At 34.6% G+C, this 16,606-nt stretch overlaps 2 protein-coding genes across 4 annotated transcripts in view; one reads left to right on the top strand and one right to left on the bottom strand.

Moving 5' to 3' along the window:
- The window catches only part of LOC124595732 (vesicle transport protein SFT2B), a 66,538-nt gene extending 61,512 nt beyond the window's left edge, over positions 1-5,026 (top strand). The window contains exon 4 of the mRNA XM_047134610.1: positions 3,866-5,026. Within this exon, the coding sequence (XP_046990566.1) occupies positions 3,866-3,994 (129 nt within the window). The 3' untranslated portion in view covers positions 3,995-5,026. The remainder of the gene's footprint in view (positions 1-3,865) is intronic.
- Positions 5,027-9,532: 4,506 nt separating this feature from the next.
- Positions 9,533-16,606, bottom strand: part of LOC124595689 (citramalyl-CoA lyase, mitochondrial-like) — a 193,063-nt gene continuing 185,989 nt past the window's right edge. The window contains exons 8-9 of one of the 3 annotated variants that reach the window (XM_047134566.1): positions 12,148-12,291; positions 9,533-11,768 (exon numbers count right to left, since the gene is read on the bottom strand). In XM_047134566.1, the coding sequence (XP_046990522.1) occupies positions 12,187-12,291 (105 nt within the window). In that variant the 3' untranslated portion in view covers positions 9,533-11,768; positions 12,148-12,186. The remainder of the gene's footprint in view (positions 11,769-12,147; positions 12,292-16,606) is intronic. The other 2 variants (XM_047134557.1, XM_047134550.1) reach the window with 2 other exon arrangements.

The raw sequence follows: 16,606 nt of genomic DNA, 5'->3' as shown, positions 1-16,606 counted from the left end.
TCTATATATGGAAATTAAATGTTGGTTGTTATCTCGTCAGTCAGTACATATTTGATTAGTTAAGAGAGATATATTGAATGTATGCAAAGAAGGGCGGCACAGGTGGGTTGTTTGACTCATGGGAAAGAGTTATGGAAAGGTTGGAAAACACTAAGTGGCAGGTTCTGGAAAATAGGCACAAATTATCACATGAAAGCCTATGTAAAAAACATGAAAACCCCGTATTAATTGAAAAAAGTAGATATATTCTTCAGTCAACTTTGTATCACTTCCATTGGGACCATGCAGACAGAATTAGGTTAATCACACACACACACACACACACACACACACACTCACTCTTAAGCAGTCATTAGTCCTGCAGTCTGTATGTGACAGGAACAAGAAGAAAGGTTACATATTGTATCACGCTATATACCCTCTGCCATGCCCTACAGTGATTTGCCGAGTACTTATGTAGAAGTCTACCAGCAATGAAGAAATATGATTCTTTTTTCCATAGTGGATGATGAAACACTGTGACTCTATTATAAATTAATTTTGAAGAAATTCTAGTAACCAGTACTTTTATGTCCTCAAACTTATTTCATTGTCCTTCCTGGTTTTAGGTGTCTTCAGACTTGCCTATGAAAGGTGCACATGTAGATTATTACATAAAACAAATAGTAGATCAAATATGTGTTCTTGACATTTGTCTCTTCTTCTTCCTTTTCTTTTGTGCGACTACTGAAATATAAGAACAGAGAATTATAAACAGAGCTTGCTTGTCAGATTGTAGTGCAACACACACCTGATTGGAACCAGAAAGTTACAATTAGTTTCGTTTTATGTAGATAGCATTTGTATTCACGCATTAAGTATATGATATTGTATAGTGTTAATTTCTCTTATATCATAAGCTACATCCATATTTCATACTCCATTTAAGTAGGCTATGGTAAACACTAATCTTTAACAGATATTTTGATGTTATATGTACAGATACTGAAAGCAAGTATAACAAAAGTTTATGAAAATCTTGTTCTAGCATGTGTGTTTGACTGGTGTACAACTGTCATTTTTCCTGTGACTTAAAACAGTGTGAAAGTTCTGAATGAAGTTTTTGTTTGCTATAGAGTTTTTTTCATTCAGTTAACAGTTGTTGGATGATTGAATGTGTGTGTGGTTTCCAAGTTCTTTTCAATATCTGTGACAGCACGGTCACTCTCATCAACTGTGTGGCAAGCGGCTGTGTGCTTAATCATTGCGCAACCTACATCAGGTAATTCTGCCTATTTGCCCTATAGTGTGGCAGGAACAAGAATCATACTTAAGCTTGTAAATTCCTGATTATTATGTATTTGGTAGCCTTTGTTAACAGTTGTATACAACTGTTCTGTAGTTTGTCTGGGTGTATACGACCCGGGACAACCGGGAAATCCAGGAAAAATGTGGGAATTTTTTCATTCAGGAGAAAACCGGGAAAAACCTGGAATTCTAAAAAAAATCCCGGGAATTTTTTATTGTTTTAGTTTTCAGTTAAATTTTTGTGATTTTGACTGGTAAGAACCAATACTCTAACAAAGAATATTACTGTATCCCACTTCTGCAGAATAATGCTGCAGCAACAAAACATGAACGACAGAAGAAGAAAAAAAAAAGAAAAAAAAACCTAAGTCTCAAAGGAAATACGTCGTATACAATAATAAAACACAGTGCTCATACAAGCGTCTGCCAACAGCAAAGTGTGTCAAAGGCTTTAGGAAGACTATGTAACGCTTCCTAACAACAAATTGCCTCCGATGATCGTGACGTGACAGCTGTTTATATTAGATTAGTTTGAGCAGTTGCGGGTGGGCTCTTGAGTGCAGTTGAGTCGCCTTCTCCTGCTTCTGGCTACAGATGTGTGGCTGGGCACCACTATCTAGTATTGCCCTGGTTCGGAAATATCGCAGATCCGGGGCTGATCCACAGAGCAGTCTAAGTTGTAGTGGGGAGGTGGGTGGTTTCCACGTGACCCGTGTTTACGTTTAGTGATTTTGCTGTTTCCTCTTAATTTATTGCTCTCACATTAAATGAAAACAAAAGATTTCTGTAGCCGGGAGCTATCAAATGAATTAAAATACATTCACATAATTACGGAAGGCTAAAATATGCTGTTAGTTTCAGGTTTTATTTCCACCTTTTTGACAATCAAGCATTAATCGCCTTGCAGAACAATGAAGTTATTTTTGTCGGTTTGCTAAAGAGATTTGGCTTTTATTAGTCTTTTGGGCTGAGGCAGTCAATTTATTTTAAACGAAGTGTTCAATTTCACACTGCTGGCTAGTTTCAACTGTTCGCTGCATTTCAAGGGCACGTTTTACATCTTCTAGCTCATATGGCATTATGCCATAATAAAGAACCAAACATGAGATAATACGGTATTGGTACTCAAGAAAATGTACACCCGATTCTGGATATACAAATGTGCACTTTAAGCCAAATAATGCATTTTAGTATGGTTCATCAAATTCCGATGCTCTTGAAGTATCCTCTCATGTCTTGTTTCTTTTATGACATAATGCAAGATCTTTTAATGTTCTACACGTACGAACATGCGGGCTTCCTGCGTCATCGTAGCTGCATAAGCGCAGTGACGCCTGTTACCTGGTGCTCTCTGCCAACTGCTGAAACGACCCTATTTCTAACAGGTCACCCCCCCCCCCCCCCCCCCCCCCTCCCCAGTTTAGTTTTCTGAAGTGCTCGGAAATTCTACGTCGGTGTATAAGACCATAAACATTCAAAGGATTGATAAGTTTTACAGTGCCGAGGAAAAGTATACTGTCACTTAACACGGAAAAACAGTATTTTCACCCTGGAGAAAATGTATTTTCATCCAGGAAAAATTTGGGGATTTTTTTTTCCTTGTCCATGTATACACTCTGTTTGTTGTTGGTAATAAGATATATTTGCAGTTTCATATGGTAAGTTCCTGTTTGTGTGTGTGTGTGTGTGTGTGTGTGTGTGTGTGTGTGTGTGTGTGTCAAAGATGCATTGTACTTACAGGTCAAAAAAGTTACTTAAGAAAAGAAAAAAGAAACTGGATGTAAGAACAAATATTAGAAATACTGTTTGTTTTACGTGATAATTGTAAGTGTGCACCTTCTACAGATTGGTGTGAAAACCTCCAAAACAGACAAAGGGCAATAAAATAAATTTAATAACATAAATATTGTGGGAGGAATTACAGTAACCAATGACTAGAGACAACATAACTTTCAGTAGTAGCAATGTCATTACCAGCTTGGTTTTAGAACTTTGTTTAATGTAATCCATAATCATTCTTGTCACACAACAGTTAAGTTGTGGTTTAACAGAATCCTACATAATTGCTGTAAATATTATAAAAAATTTACAAGGAGGATGAGGGAAAAAGTCTATTAAAATGAAATTTGTAATTAAAAACTTATCTAACTAATAATTTTGCTTCAAAATAATATTCATTATTGTAATACTCACTCAGCACTTGTTGCTGTTTCAATTCTTCAACTGAAAAGCACACTTGTACAATTCAGATATTGGACAATTAGCTTTCTTTTTTCACTGAAATGCAAGGAATGAAAATAAGTGCTAGAGAACCATACTGTAAATATGCTTGACTTCTTTTTTACTTGTTGGCAAGCAAAAAATATATGGTGCAAGTTTATTATTGTATTGTGAGGCTGTGTTAATAATAAGTTTATTGTGAGATTCATTTAATGAGTACTTTTAGTTACAGTTGTTCCTTAGTTAGTAAATAATGTTTTGCCAAGAACAGTACTCTATGTAAGTGTAGTGCACACAACTTATTTTACTGCTTAAAAATCATTAAAAATAATCTCATCAATACAATTATTTTTTCTAGTGGAAGAAAGCTGGCTTGGCACTGCTGTTTGTTATCCTTCAATCCCTTGCCATGACGTGGTATTCTATCTCATACATACCATATGCTCGAGATGCAGTTAAGAAAACTGTCTCTGCTTGTATTGCATAATGGATGCGAAGGAAAAAGCACATTTTTCGTGTGCTGTGTTGATATTGTGGTAACGTTGGAGGCAGCAACTCGGATCATCTGTACAAGTTAATTTATATTTCTCTGTATATGCAAGAGATTTTGTATGTGCACATGAGTGTTTCGTGCTGTCCTTCCAGGATGTGACCTGTAGCTTTTATTACTGATGTACTATGTTACTATCTATTCTTGTAAATATCTTGATGTTTGTGGTTATAAATGTATTTCAAGGCTGACTGTGTGTTAAAGATTATAAATTTAACTCCAGAAATTATTTTTGTACAAATGTTGATATAATCTTTAAATAATGTTTCAGGGCACATCCTACATTGTACTCAGTTACTGTTTTCAAAGAATTGTTTATTGCACTTTCTTCATTTTTAGCTGACATTAGTAGTCAGAGAAAATTGAATTTGATTGTTCACTGAATGAAAGAACTAATTATGTAAAATTTGTTATACAAAAAGGAAGCAGAAACAGCTTCTACTTTTCTTGTTTTGTGAAAGGTGAAGCATGGATAGAAAATTACACTGTACAGAATTGCCATATTGTCCTCTCAAATAAACTGATTAAAACTTGTCAGGTAACTAAGAAACTCAAAAGAATTATGTCAAGAATAAGAATATCTTTGCAAAGTGCTACATTAAAAAAAAAAGAGTAGAAAGAAGTGATTAGTTACATGCTATTTATGTTAAAGTAAAATTTCATCAGTAGCCCATTTCATGACTGTTGCTAATTGTATGTACCGTTTCTGTGAAAAAGAGAGAATGTTGTATTGGCATGTTTTAGCATGTCTGTGTGCCAGTTTAGCTAATTCCTTCTGTACAGTAAAGGCATTAACTTCTCTTAGGATTTTCCATTTTCTGATGTTTGCAGCCAGTATTTGTACAATTGTCATTAACTAAGCAGTGTTGGTCATACCATGTCAGCACAACTGAAAATATGTGTTGGTACTGATTTTTGGTACAATTTTTTTTGATATCAGATATAATTAAACAACAGTCCTATACAGTACATTGGATTTCTATGTTTCTACTAGCTGATGAATTTAAATAGTGCATCCATGTGGCAACCAGTCATTGTCTCAGAGCAGTGTAAAGGTATAATTTGAAGCTCTGACATTTTTGATAGCTCATTTATCTGACAAAGATAACCACTCACTATACAATGGAAGTGTTAAGTAGTAATTGGGTTTACAAATGGATTTTTTCCATTTGTGAGAGTGATCCCATAGTTGCCACAAAAATTTTGTGTATGCTGAAGTACAGCAGACAAATCATTTCAAAATTTTCTTCTACACAGTGCATAGTTGTCTATTATCCTAGTATTTGTTTATACTTAGCCAGTCAAATTGATGGATTTTTTTCCATCTGTGTGAACAAATGTTTCTTCTGACTGTCTTCTTGTTTTGCTTCTAAAAATATCATGCCACACGGTATGCAACAAAATAAGGTCCTGTTTTCGCCATTTTTGTAGTTCACAATTGTTTCATATGAAGCTATAAACACATTAATGATTCTTCTAGAGTAAATAGTAAGTAACATTTTTCCTTTGCGTATATTTGAAATATTCTTCATTGGCATTGCTGAAATGTTGGACATAAAGAGTATATGTAAAAAGATATTACAGTGTTGTGCACTTTCCTCCATAATAGTGTCTTGTGGAGTGGGCACTGAAGTGTAAATTTATTGTGAGAAGTGAGAGTGGTACAAAGCAATGACATTCGTAGATCAAACATTGAAATTTTTACTTTGCTCAAATTCTGATTGCATTTCATTTTCTGAAAGTGAAATGTAATTCACTCTGTAAGTCAATTACATATGCTGTGAATTTTATATTTATATATTTAATCTGATATAAACTCTCATTATTTTAAAAAAAGTACGTAAACAGTATTCAAAATTTTTATGTAATGATTAAGAAAGGTCAATCTGCTGACATTCTTAACTTGAGAAATTGTATTCCCATATGAAATGAAAAAAAATTTTTTTTTTCAGTTCCACAAAATTACCTTTGTGCCAAAACTTAATGTTCTTTATTTCAGTTTCACTCTGCTCCCTCAAATATTTGGAGTGGGAAAAAATTACACATACCAGTAACTATGTTAAAAAAAGGTGTAACAGAATTCTTCAGTTAATTTCATACATGCAGTTACTGCAATCAAAAATTTAACTCTAAAAGGAATTATCATTATACTGCTGAAGTCCAAAAAATTAATAAAAGTGTGAGAAAAGAACAAATCGTTGTTTTTATATGTTGCTTATGATAAAATAGAACAGTTAACTCACTAAAATAGAACATTTATGCTTAACAATTTAATTTATTGACTGACATAAAATTGTTAGTGAACAATTCAGGATAGTTAAAACACAAGGGTTCTCCTCCTCCCACCCCATAGTGGTGGCAAGATCTCTGAGAATAAAAGATATGGGCTAAAATATCTTTGCATTATAAGCATAATTGTTAAAAATAGACAGATGAGCCAAATATTCCGCAGACAAAAAATTAACCTATGGTATAAATAGTGACTGCACTCAAATGGGACACCCAGAATGTTGATGATCATTTCATTTTTCATTCTCAGTTATCTGAAAATCAACAAGCAAGATAGTGGGGGGAGGGGGGGGGGGGGAGGGGGAGGGGTGGCAGCGGCGACATTCACATTTTATGTGAGATAATGTTCATTCAAACTGTTTGGAGGAAGCACTCATTGTGCAACAAGTTGTCCATCCCCACCCCACTTGACACAGCACATTGGTGAGCTGCAAGGACTCTGCAACAATAATACAGCTCTATATTGCAGAAATCTGTAACTTGAGAAAATAAGAAGTGTCTGTTTAAACAGTGTTCCAAACATGCAACATGCAGGAGCATTGAAGTAATTGAATGATAGAAAAGTAGAGGGTTTTTGGCACTCCAACTTCTCTGAAAATAAGAAAGAGTGTACCAGATGCTAAAAAAAGTAGATGACAATGGATGTCAGGTAAATAAAGTGGGGAAAGAACCCAACTAAGCTCGAAAAAATTATGCCAACAGGCTGTGAGGAATCAGAATTGGGGATAGTACACTAAAAGTTCTCAATAGATTATAATAATTATGCGGTATTGTAAACAAAATTCAGAGCAATAATGCTAAGGAGAAAGAGAAAAATGAAAATTTTACTTGGAGCAAAACAATGTATCAAACAAGTGAGGGTGCAAAGTGTGAACACTGAGTAATTGAATTGTGGCACTGTGGAGACATTTGAAATATGATACTAAGAAAATGAAAGGGAATACAGAGAATGTTGTTAAGTGTTCAGATTTTGCAACTTTTTAATTTTAGTGATTTGGTGACTATTAATTGCATTCGGAGTCAAAAAAGGACTGCTTCATGTATGAAGACTTGTAGACACCTAAAAACCAGATGGCTGGCAGGTTAAAGTACTGGTAACTACTTATGAGATGCAAACATTGTGTAGTTATTTTCAGATAAAGGGGGAAAAAATTGGATCTTTGTTTCAGATAAAAAGATTTACCTGATGTGAGAGACAATTATGAAACTAAATATAATTTGCAGGGGTAGTTGATAAGTTCTACAGAATTCGTATGAAAATACATTAATCGTAGAAGAAAAGGATGCTATGCAGTTGGCCATATTCACAATTAAACAGAATATTGTGACAGTACATATTGCTTAGACAGTATACTTCATGAAAGTGCAGAGAGACTTGTGCCTAGCAAGACATCAGGTGCATTTAAGTTGGTACCTACTGTGTCTATTTCCAAGAAACTTTAGTTCTGAAACTGAAGTAAGAGGAAAAGGGTAAAAGGAAGAGACCTCCAGCTGTTAAAGTTCTAGAATTGAAGGTAAATATATTAACATATTTCTTACAAATTCTTAAATAAACAACAGTTCTTACACACACACACACACACACACACACACACACACACACACACAGAGAGAGAGAGAGAGAGAGAGAGAGAGAGAGAGAGAGAGAGAGAGAGAGAGAGAGAGTGTGTGTGTGTGTTTATGTATTATATGTACAATATAACTTTGCACTTTTCTGGGAACTGTGAAACTTTGGGTTAGTATGGATTGTTTAAAACCATTGCCAAGAAACAATTCAGCATCATAGAATGCATAGTGAATGCAATGCAATGTGAATTACAGTATGCTGCTCGCCCAAATTATATTGCATGTATAGTTATTGAGTGTATAGCTAGGCTGATAAACATAGCAGTAGTAGTTTTTATAATAATATCCCAGTGTGCTTTTGCATCATTTTTGGTTAATAATACTTTTCCTTCCAGGTTCAAGTGCGTATATTAAATGTTCAAAACTCGAATTGTGTATAATTTCTTATCATGTTAATGTGTAGATGGTACAGCATTTCCTATCTTCTACTTAATCCCTTTCGTGTCACATCATTTTTGTATTCAAAAAGGTAGTAATTCAGCAGATGAAACAAAAATAATTACTTTTTATTCTTGAGTTTCTGAAGCAATAATATATTGTAAGTGTGCCCAAATACAATTTACATATCAGATAATGATAGTACACATGTATTTGACAGAGCAGTGTGGAGATAATGATTAGGTTTATTTGACAACAAAACACCTATTTTTCATTCTTACATTATTGTAAAACTGTTGAAGTATGTAAATTTTAATGTGATTTAGAATAGCAGTCATTTAAATTTCAGAAACTGTGCATTATTTTGGCAGTATGCCTTCCTTAGCAAAATGTGTGAAAACATACTGACCCTATTCAACTTTATTCTAGTAGTTATATTTTATATCAAATTTGTTATAGATCTCGGGTCTTTTAAAAGTTGAGACAACTTGCTAGCTTCCAGAGGGTACTGTGGTACGTCTATGTAGGAACATTTTTTGCTTTAAACATTCTGAATGTGTCCTCAACGTTCAGTAGCATATATGGTTTCAAAGGCAACAGTGTCCCATCTCTTTGGAATGCTTAGCCCAGATATGTCGACTAAGTTAGTTGAAAGTCTAGGCTGATTCTTGTGATATTTTCATGGTTGGTTAAATTGTTACAGATACACACTCTAACACTAAATCTCTTTTATAGTACACTAAACTATTAAAATGGTCATGACCTAGATTTATCTCACCTCACCTACAGAACTGTAACAAATCTGTCAACTGATGCCTGAGACTTGACCTTTTAAGTGCAATGCCTTATGCTTGCAAAAAGAACTGTTACTGTGAGGTAGTAATGCTGCTTAACTAAAATATCTTGGGGAACAAATTCCTAGCAGACTACCCCTTCATAAAAATTTAATGTTGGTTCTTGCAGTGAAGCAGTCTTCATCTGGCTAAGATGTCACTTAGTTTCTGGGTCACACACACAACACCATGCTTCATCACATGTAATAATTTTTGTCAAAAACTTGATACTAGCTTCTGCTCAGAAGCTGGTAGGAAAAGTGGTTCAGAATGGTGTACCTTAGACGCAGTTAACAGAATCTATTACTTGTTACTTTTGCCGCCCCCCCCCCCCCCCCCCCTTGTGCACATTGCAATCCTTGGAAGATTCCTACACAGTTCACTGTGTTCCTGATTGATATACATTTAAGTGGCACCTCTCTTTTGAGAAGTAGGATGTTTCTAGCATGTGAGACATCTACAGCAGGGATTCCCGTATACTGTATGATTAAACAGTCACTTTGAGAGATTATCTAATTTGGAATTCAATGTAGTTGGACATCAGCTGGTAAAGGATCAGCATTCATCATTTCATTTTTTCCGATAGCATCTCCTTGAGCAGGAAGAATCTGTACCTTTTTCAGTATGTATACTGTCATTATTAATTTTTTGTTCTTTATCTGAATTATATCAACTTCAGTATAACCTGCCAGTAATAAGAAACAATATTCCCATTTTCAATCTAGTGCCTTCCTTCATTTTCCTAGCCTTCCTAAATTCAACAATTGTGAATTATGAATATCATGTTGTTCTGTAATACAGCATGTTTGCAGTCTATGACCACTGACAGTGAAATACCTTCAGCAAGTCAGCTCTCACTCCTGCACAGCTGAGTAGGGTGTGGTGTGGGAGTAACTGTTACCGTTACTAAACAAAGGTTCTGCAGGTACAACACATATTTTATTTTACAAAAAAGTGCATTATGTTTCAAAAAGATTCATCCAATTTCACATCACAATAAATTCTACACAACACCAAATCTGAGGATGGATTTTAAATTATGTGTAGAGCTACAAAGTTTTTAGTTTCAAAAACAACCATTCAATTTTACAATTGCATACGCTTATAAAATCGTGTGGTTCTTTTTACAATTATGTCTGGGATCAAAATTTTCATTTACCTTTCACAAATGCTCAATTGTGTGCACAACAAAGATCCAGATGAGTCAAAATATAATCCATATTTTTATGAGCATGTCTGGAGTTGTGCATTAATTGCCGTTGCTACGCAGCATCTGAATCCATCCAAATTGTTGGAAGAGGACTCACGTAGGTGCAGATATTCACAATCCACTACAAGAAAAAAGAAATCACATACTGTGTGATAAAGTGACCTTGGAGGCCAAAAGTGAAATGCAAAATTCATATGCCCATTACGGCCCATCCATCACACAGGCAGCTCATCATTAAAAAGTGCTCTTACATCGTATACCAGTGCATTGATTTTGTTGAAAAACCAAATTTTTAGCATGTTCTCACAACTGTGCAAAACGCCTGATCTCAAAAATATCCAGGTATGCATTTCCTGTAGCGAGCGAGCTGGCTGGTGGTATTGTGACCATGTGAACATGGCTGTTGCCAAACTAAAATTCTGACCCAAATTTCTATCTTTATTCATGTGAATATATTGACTTGTGAGATGGGCGTAATCTTTTTGAAATACACTGTATTTTGTGCAATAGTCAGTTTTGCAAGCTCCATAGATCTCACTATGATGTGGAATGAGTCAGTTTTACAATTTACTGAAAAATTTGGAAATTTGCCTCCATTTACATGATTGCCATACTGTTTTATTTGTATAGACATTGATTTATGTGTTTGAAGCAAATTTTAATGTGTGTTAAACTCGTTTCACTGCTATGTAAGGGATCAAAAATTTTGATTGCAGAATACATCACTCTTTTGCATATAAAATAATCAATTTTTGAAAATATAATGTAACTGGAGAGAGAAAAATCTACTCTTCCTTGTCATCCCATCTAGTAAATCTACCCTGGATTCTGAGCAACTTTTCCAAATTACCCCTTTTCTAAACCTCACCAGTCCTTTTTCTTCACCACTCTTCCTTTTCCTACAACTCTTCTGCCAGATGGATCCCCTAACTACGAAAGTGTGCAAACATTTATACGTTGTATATGTGTGTTCTCCTGCTGCCACACTGTGAGTAGATTTTATATCTATCCTATTACATTATACCACTCCTTTGTATGCCACACTAAGACTGAGTGATGGATAGTAAGCAAATCTAACTGATCTTGCAAAAAGAAACCTCAACACATCTTTCGCTTGATAATGGTTGTCTACTACATGGTTAATACTCTTTGTACATTATGAGATTCAGTCTAGGAATACTAGAGCCCAGTTTTCATAATCTTATGTCTTCAATTCTGTTAAACATTTTCGTTGATATATCATCTTTCGAAGCATAGTAGTTTGTTGAGAGAAATCATAGTTGAAGTAAATTCCAAACATATCCTTATTTTTTACTCTTTCTGAAAGAGAGACCATGTGTTAGTTGAAAATCTTCTAATGCTTCCACTGCTCTTTCTAGAACACGAAAAATATATGTAATGGTAGACACCTCTTTACCTTAACATCTCAGAAACAGAAAACAAAATCTTACTTCCTTCATTGTGAAAAATCTATGACTAATAAATTGAAGTTTTCTGTTAATATGACAGGTGGTTGTTATCACATTTAGATACATTCAGTAATAGTCACTTGTGATTAGCAAAATATCATATCCCACTAGCTAAACTGTTTTTAATGACAGGTATCTACTTTTAATTATGCCATATCTGTTTCAAGTCAGCAAGACTTGAAATAGTAATGTTATAAACAGAATCATAGCTTACACAAATCAGTGCTAAGTAAAATCAGCACTGTAAGATTGCTGATAAACATTAATGTAGTTACAGGTTTTTACCTTTGCTGTTAATGATATGTGACTGGCACTGTATCTTGTTCATTGTTGCATATTATGTTTGTCCATTTTTGCTAGCTGTATAATATGTTGGGCTTGGCGAAGAAGAGGCATGTCAATCATGGAGTCCTTGTAGACAAAAGCTCCCTGGATTGAATGAATTGATATGTCATTAGAATTACAATGTACCCTATTTCTAAGAATTGCATGCTGTACATTAAAAATTACTTTCTTACATAAAGTTATTTCATATTTTTCAGATATTTTTGGATAATACTAATAGTTAAAACAGTTTCCAGTGGTAACTAATTTTACATTACAGAGGAAGCAGTCCTTGTCACAATGCACATACGCAACTGAATAAAAATTATTTCATTAAAAGAAAATATAGTTAAACATATATTTTACTAAAACAATAAATCTACAATATATTTAGATACACATCCAAAAAAATAACTCCATAACTTTCAGTATCAGAAATTTAGAGAAATAAAATTTCCTCTCAGGCTTGTATTTCTCAGATTAACTTTTCTCTGCCTACTTTTGACTTTTCCTCCAATCTTTTAAGAGCTTTCTTTTTAATTCTTATGTTGTCATCTTCTCATATGCCAGTTTTACAACTGCAAGTGTAGAGGTAAAAATCAAAACAAATAGATTTTATTTTCTTGTTAGGTTTGGTTTTGGTGTGCAGTTCACTGCATCATATGAACGATCAGATAAAAATAGTTGGATCTGTTTTTAAGCATTATTGTTGATAGGTACACAGTATTTGTGTGATCTTCAAAAATTCATGTTTAATAACCAGACTGAAAACAGCCAAGTGCCAGTTGCTGTTAAAGTTGCCATAATGTTTATAGCTGTAAGTGAAACAATGTATATAATGTTAGTTCATGCAGAAAGGTTATGAAAAGTAACTTTTGTGGGATTTGATAGCAGCCAGTCATTGTCTGCTTTTAACTCAAATGGCCCCAGTATTCCAAAATCCAGGTGATGGTTGTTGTGACTACACTGGTTAGGAAATACTGTTGTCACATAGCAAGCAGTAAAGTATTGAAACTGAAATGGCTCTAATGATTGTCAACAAAGAATATGATGTTCTCTTTTGACCACATTATGTGCTGTATATTTTCCAGGTGATATACATAATTATTTGATGTGCTTAAGCCCATGAATTTTGCATATTCATATTCAAACTATTACAGTTGCTTTAAGTCAGTCTGGAGTTCATGTTTGAACTCAACAATGTAATCATAAATGTCACATTTTTTATCTGTCATGAAAACCTAATAATTTGTGTTGTTGATGCTAAAAGTATTTTAAAATTGTTTTGTTGAGGTACTGTCACTTGGCCTAAAACATTGTACCGTACTTAAATTATAAAATAAAAAAGAAGAGTTGAGTCCTTCTGTGTGTCATAGTTCAAAGGCATACAGCATTATCTGCTGTAATGGCCTTAACAGTTTCTTCTTCACTCTTGTGTGTAGTAATAAAGCATAGTAATATTCTTACAATATTCTGAGAAGGAAAGTTGCTACTCACCATATAGCGGACTTGTTGAGCTGCAGATGTGCACAACAAAAAGATTTTCACACTTGCAGCTTTCGGCCAATGGCCTTTGTCAACAACAGACACACACAAAGACCATTGGCTGAAAGCTTTATGTGCGAAAATCTTTGTTGTGCCTGTCTGCGACTCGGCAACTCCGCTATATGATGAGTAGCAACTTTACTTCTCAGAATATTGTTCCATTCCACCCTTGATTTTCGATTGTTTGATAGTAATACTTTTGTTGTACAATTGCGCCATGCTCCTAAATATAAAAGAATGCAACTTACTTTATGCTTATCACATTGCTGAAATATATTTTTGATACTGGCTTGGGAATATTTTTTCACGCTTAGATGTGTGTCATGAGGTTCTTGAAACATGTTTTATATGCAACCATTAAATTTAAAATACTGTCAATTATCTGTTTTAAAATTGCACAACACAGTATTCATTAAAGAGTAATGCCCTCATGAAGAAAACTGGAGAGAGCCCTATTGGCAGCTATTGTGAAAGTTGATTTGTGGCCTGCTGGTCAAACAGAAGTTTTAGTGTTGAGCAATTTGACTTTTCATTTGTGGATCATACTTAAATGTGACCCCTCTCTCCCACAGATTAACGTAGAGGCTCTGTAGGCAGAATGCCAGACCTGTAATCTATGTGTTTAACCCTTGCTTCGAAAATTGTTAAAGTGCAAAATAAGTTATAGTTCACATATGACTTAATGAAACTTGTATTTACTCAGGGAAAATGTACCAAGTTTTGTCTTATTCTTCAGGTATTTATTATAGGAAACAAGGTTAGATTGTCGTTCCTAGATGAGTAAAAGTGGAAAGTTATATTATTGTTTACATTTTACAAAGAAAATTAAATTTATGATGTAACAGACTTGTGAGTATAATGTTAATACTTTTGTCATCAATGGCTTTAAACCTACCCTCAAATAGTCTGATTCACTGCATCAAACCAATGGCTCACCCGTTGTTATTCATTGTGGTATACAGAAGGTATTTTTTTGTACCTCCCACTACATTCATGTTCCTGGTACTGTGCATTTGTATACTTATTATTTACACCCTGGTAAAGCGTGATGGCTCTTATTGTTGAGAGATTATATATGATATTATTTATGTGTTAAAAAGTCAATGTTTCATTTGTAGCACAGTTAATAAAAGTAATTAATATGGAAATTAATGTGTTAAATTTTTTACTGGCAAGCTTGGAAATGTCATACCTTCCTGCAGTGCCCATTGTTACGAATAACAGATTTCTTTTGTGAGAACTACAGAACAAACTGAAGCTTTAACTCTTTGGATCAAGCAGTCTCAGATGACTTAAATCGAAATGCACTTCCCTTTGAAAGTGGTGACTGAGGTTTTTTTGCCATTATCAAATACAGATTTAGCATGAAGAAATTTTCCCATAAGTGAGTTATCTCCCCTCAGTGTTTCTTATTTCTGGCGCGTTTAGCAGAGTAACTTTTGTAAATAATGGAGTGTGATACTGAACAGCTAAATATCTGAGGAGGTTGTAAGGTGGGCTCCAGTATATAAATTAAAAGAACAGCCTGTTGAAAGCATTCCTGGGCAATACCATTTTATGTCTCACTGATGTTGGACAAATATGTCATTAGTTTTGAATATTCACAATAGTTCAGTACTGTTTGCCACAATGATACACCAAATCACACACTTCATCTGCAGGCACTGCTCTCCTAAATGAACCACTGGGAACACCTAACAACCCACCATAAAGTATCTACATGCCAATAGCTATTTTCTATTTAACACAGTTAATAATTCATCAGAAGTAAAATTCAGTTGATTAGTAACCGAATTGCTACAGAAAAAACGAAAAACCAGTCCTTCCACAACACCTTCTGTCCCAGAAGTGCAAATCCAATGAGAAGTATTGGCATGTAAGTTTAGTTTAATAAAATGGCAATAATGGTAATATTAGTGTTATCATTCATAACTAAGGCGGATGCAATAAATTGACAAACAAAGAAGCAGTTACTGTAGACTTTTCTCTCTCCCTCTATCTATCTATCTCTCTCTCTCTCTCTCTCTCTCTCTCTCTCTCTCTCTCTCTCTCTCTCTTTTTTTTAAAAAATATCCTAATGTTAACATCAAACTTTTAAAGATACATTTTGCCCTGAAATCAGTGTGTTATGCAATCCACAACTGTACAGGGTCTATTACTGAGCTGTTTTATCCCTCATTACATTTCAATTATTGCTACAAAAATGTTCAAAATGTGTGCGAGATCTTATGGGACTTAACTGCTAAGGTCATCAGTCCCTAAGCTTACACACTATTTAACCTAAATTATCCTAAGGACAAACACACACACCCATGCCTACGGTAGGACTCGAACCTTCCCCAGGACCAGCCGCACAGTCTATGACTGCAGCGTCCTAGACCACTCGGCTAATCCCGCGCGGCAATTATTGCTACAAAATGACTTGTATTAATCATAAAAAATGTACTCAGAAGTATGCAATCTGTGGTTCCACATACAAAACTTTTTAAATTCTGATACTTACATTATTCCATGGATTCTCCAAAACTACGTGTCTTGTGTACAAACTGTAAATAGCCTTTCGCTCTCTTTATTTTACGTTTGCCTCATTTAGAATTTGAAGGGGAGTGCTCCAGTCAACATCGTCAAAAGCTTTCTTGAAGTCTACAAATGCTATAAATGTAGGCTTGCCTTTCCTTAATGTACCTTCTATGAGAAGTTGTAAGGTCATTATTGCCTTGCATGTTCCTACATTTTTCTGGAATCAAAACTGATCTTGCCCGAAGGTTGGCTTCTACCCGTCTTTCCATTCTTCTGTAAAAATTTGTGTTAGTATTTTGCAACTGTTACTTATTAAACTGATAGTTTGGTAATTTTCACACATGTGAGCACCTGC

This window comes from Schistocerca americana, chromosome 1, assembly GCF_021461395.2.
Source record: "Schistocerca americana isolate TAMUIC-IGC-003095 chromosome 1, iqSchAmer2.1, whole genome shotgun sequence".
Taxonomy (NCBI): domain Eukaryota; kingdom Metazoa; phylum Arthropoda; class Insecta; order Orthoptera; family Acrididae; genus Schistocerca; species Schistocerca americana.
This window is presented reverse-complemented; position numbering and strand designations above follow the sequence as displayed.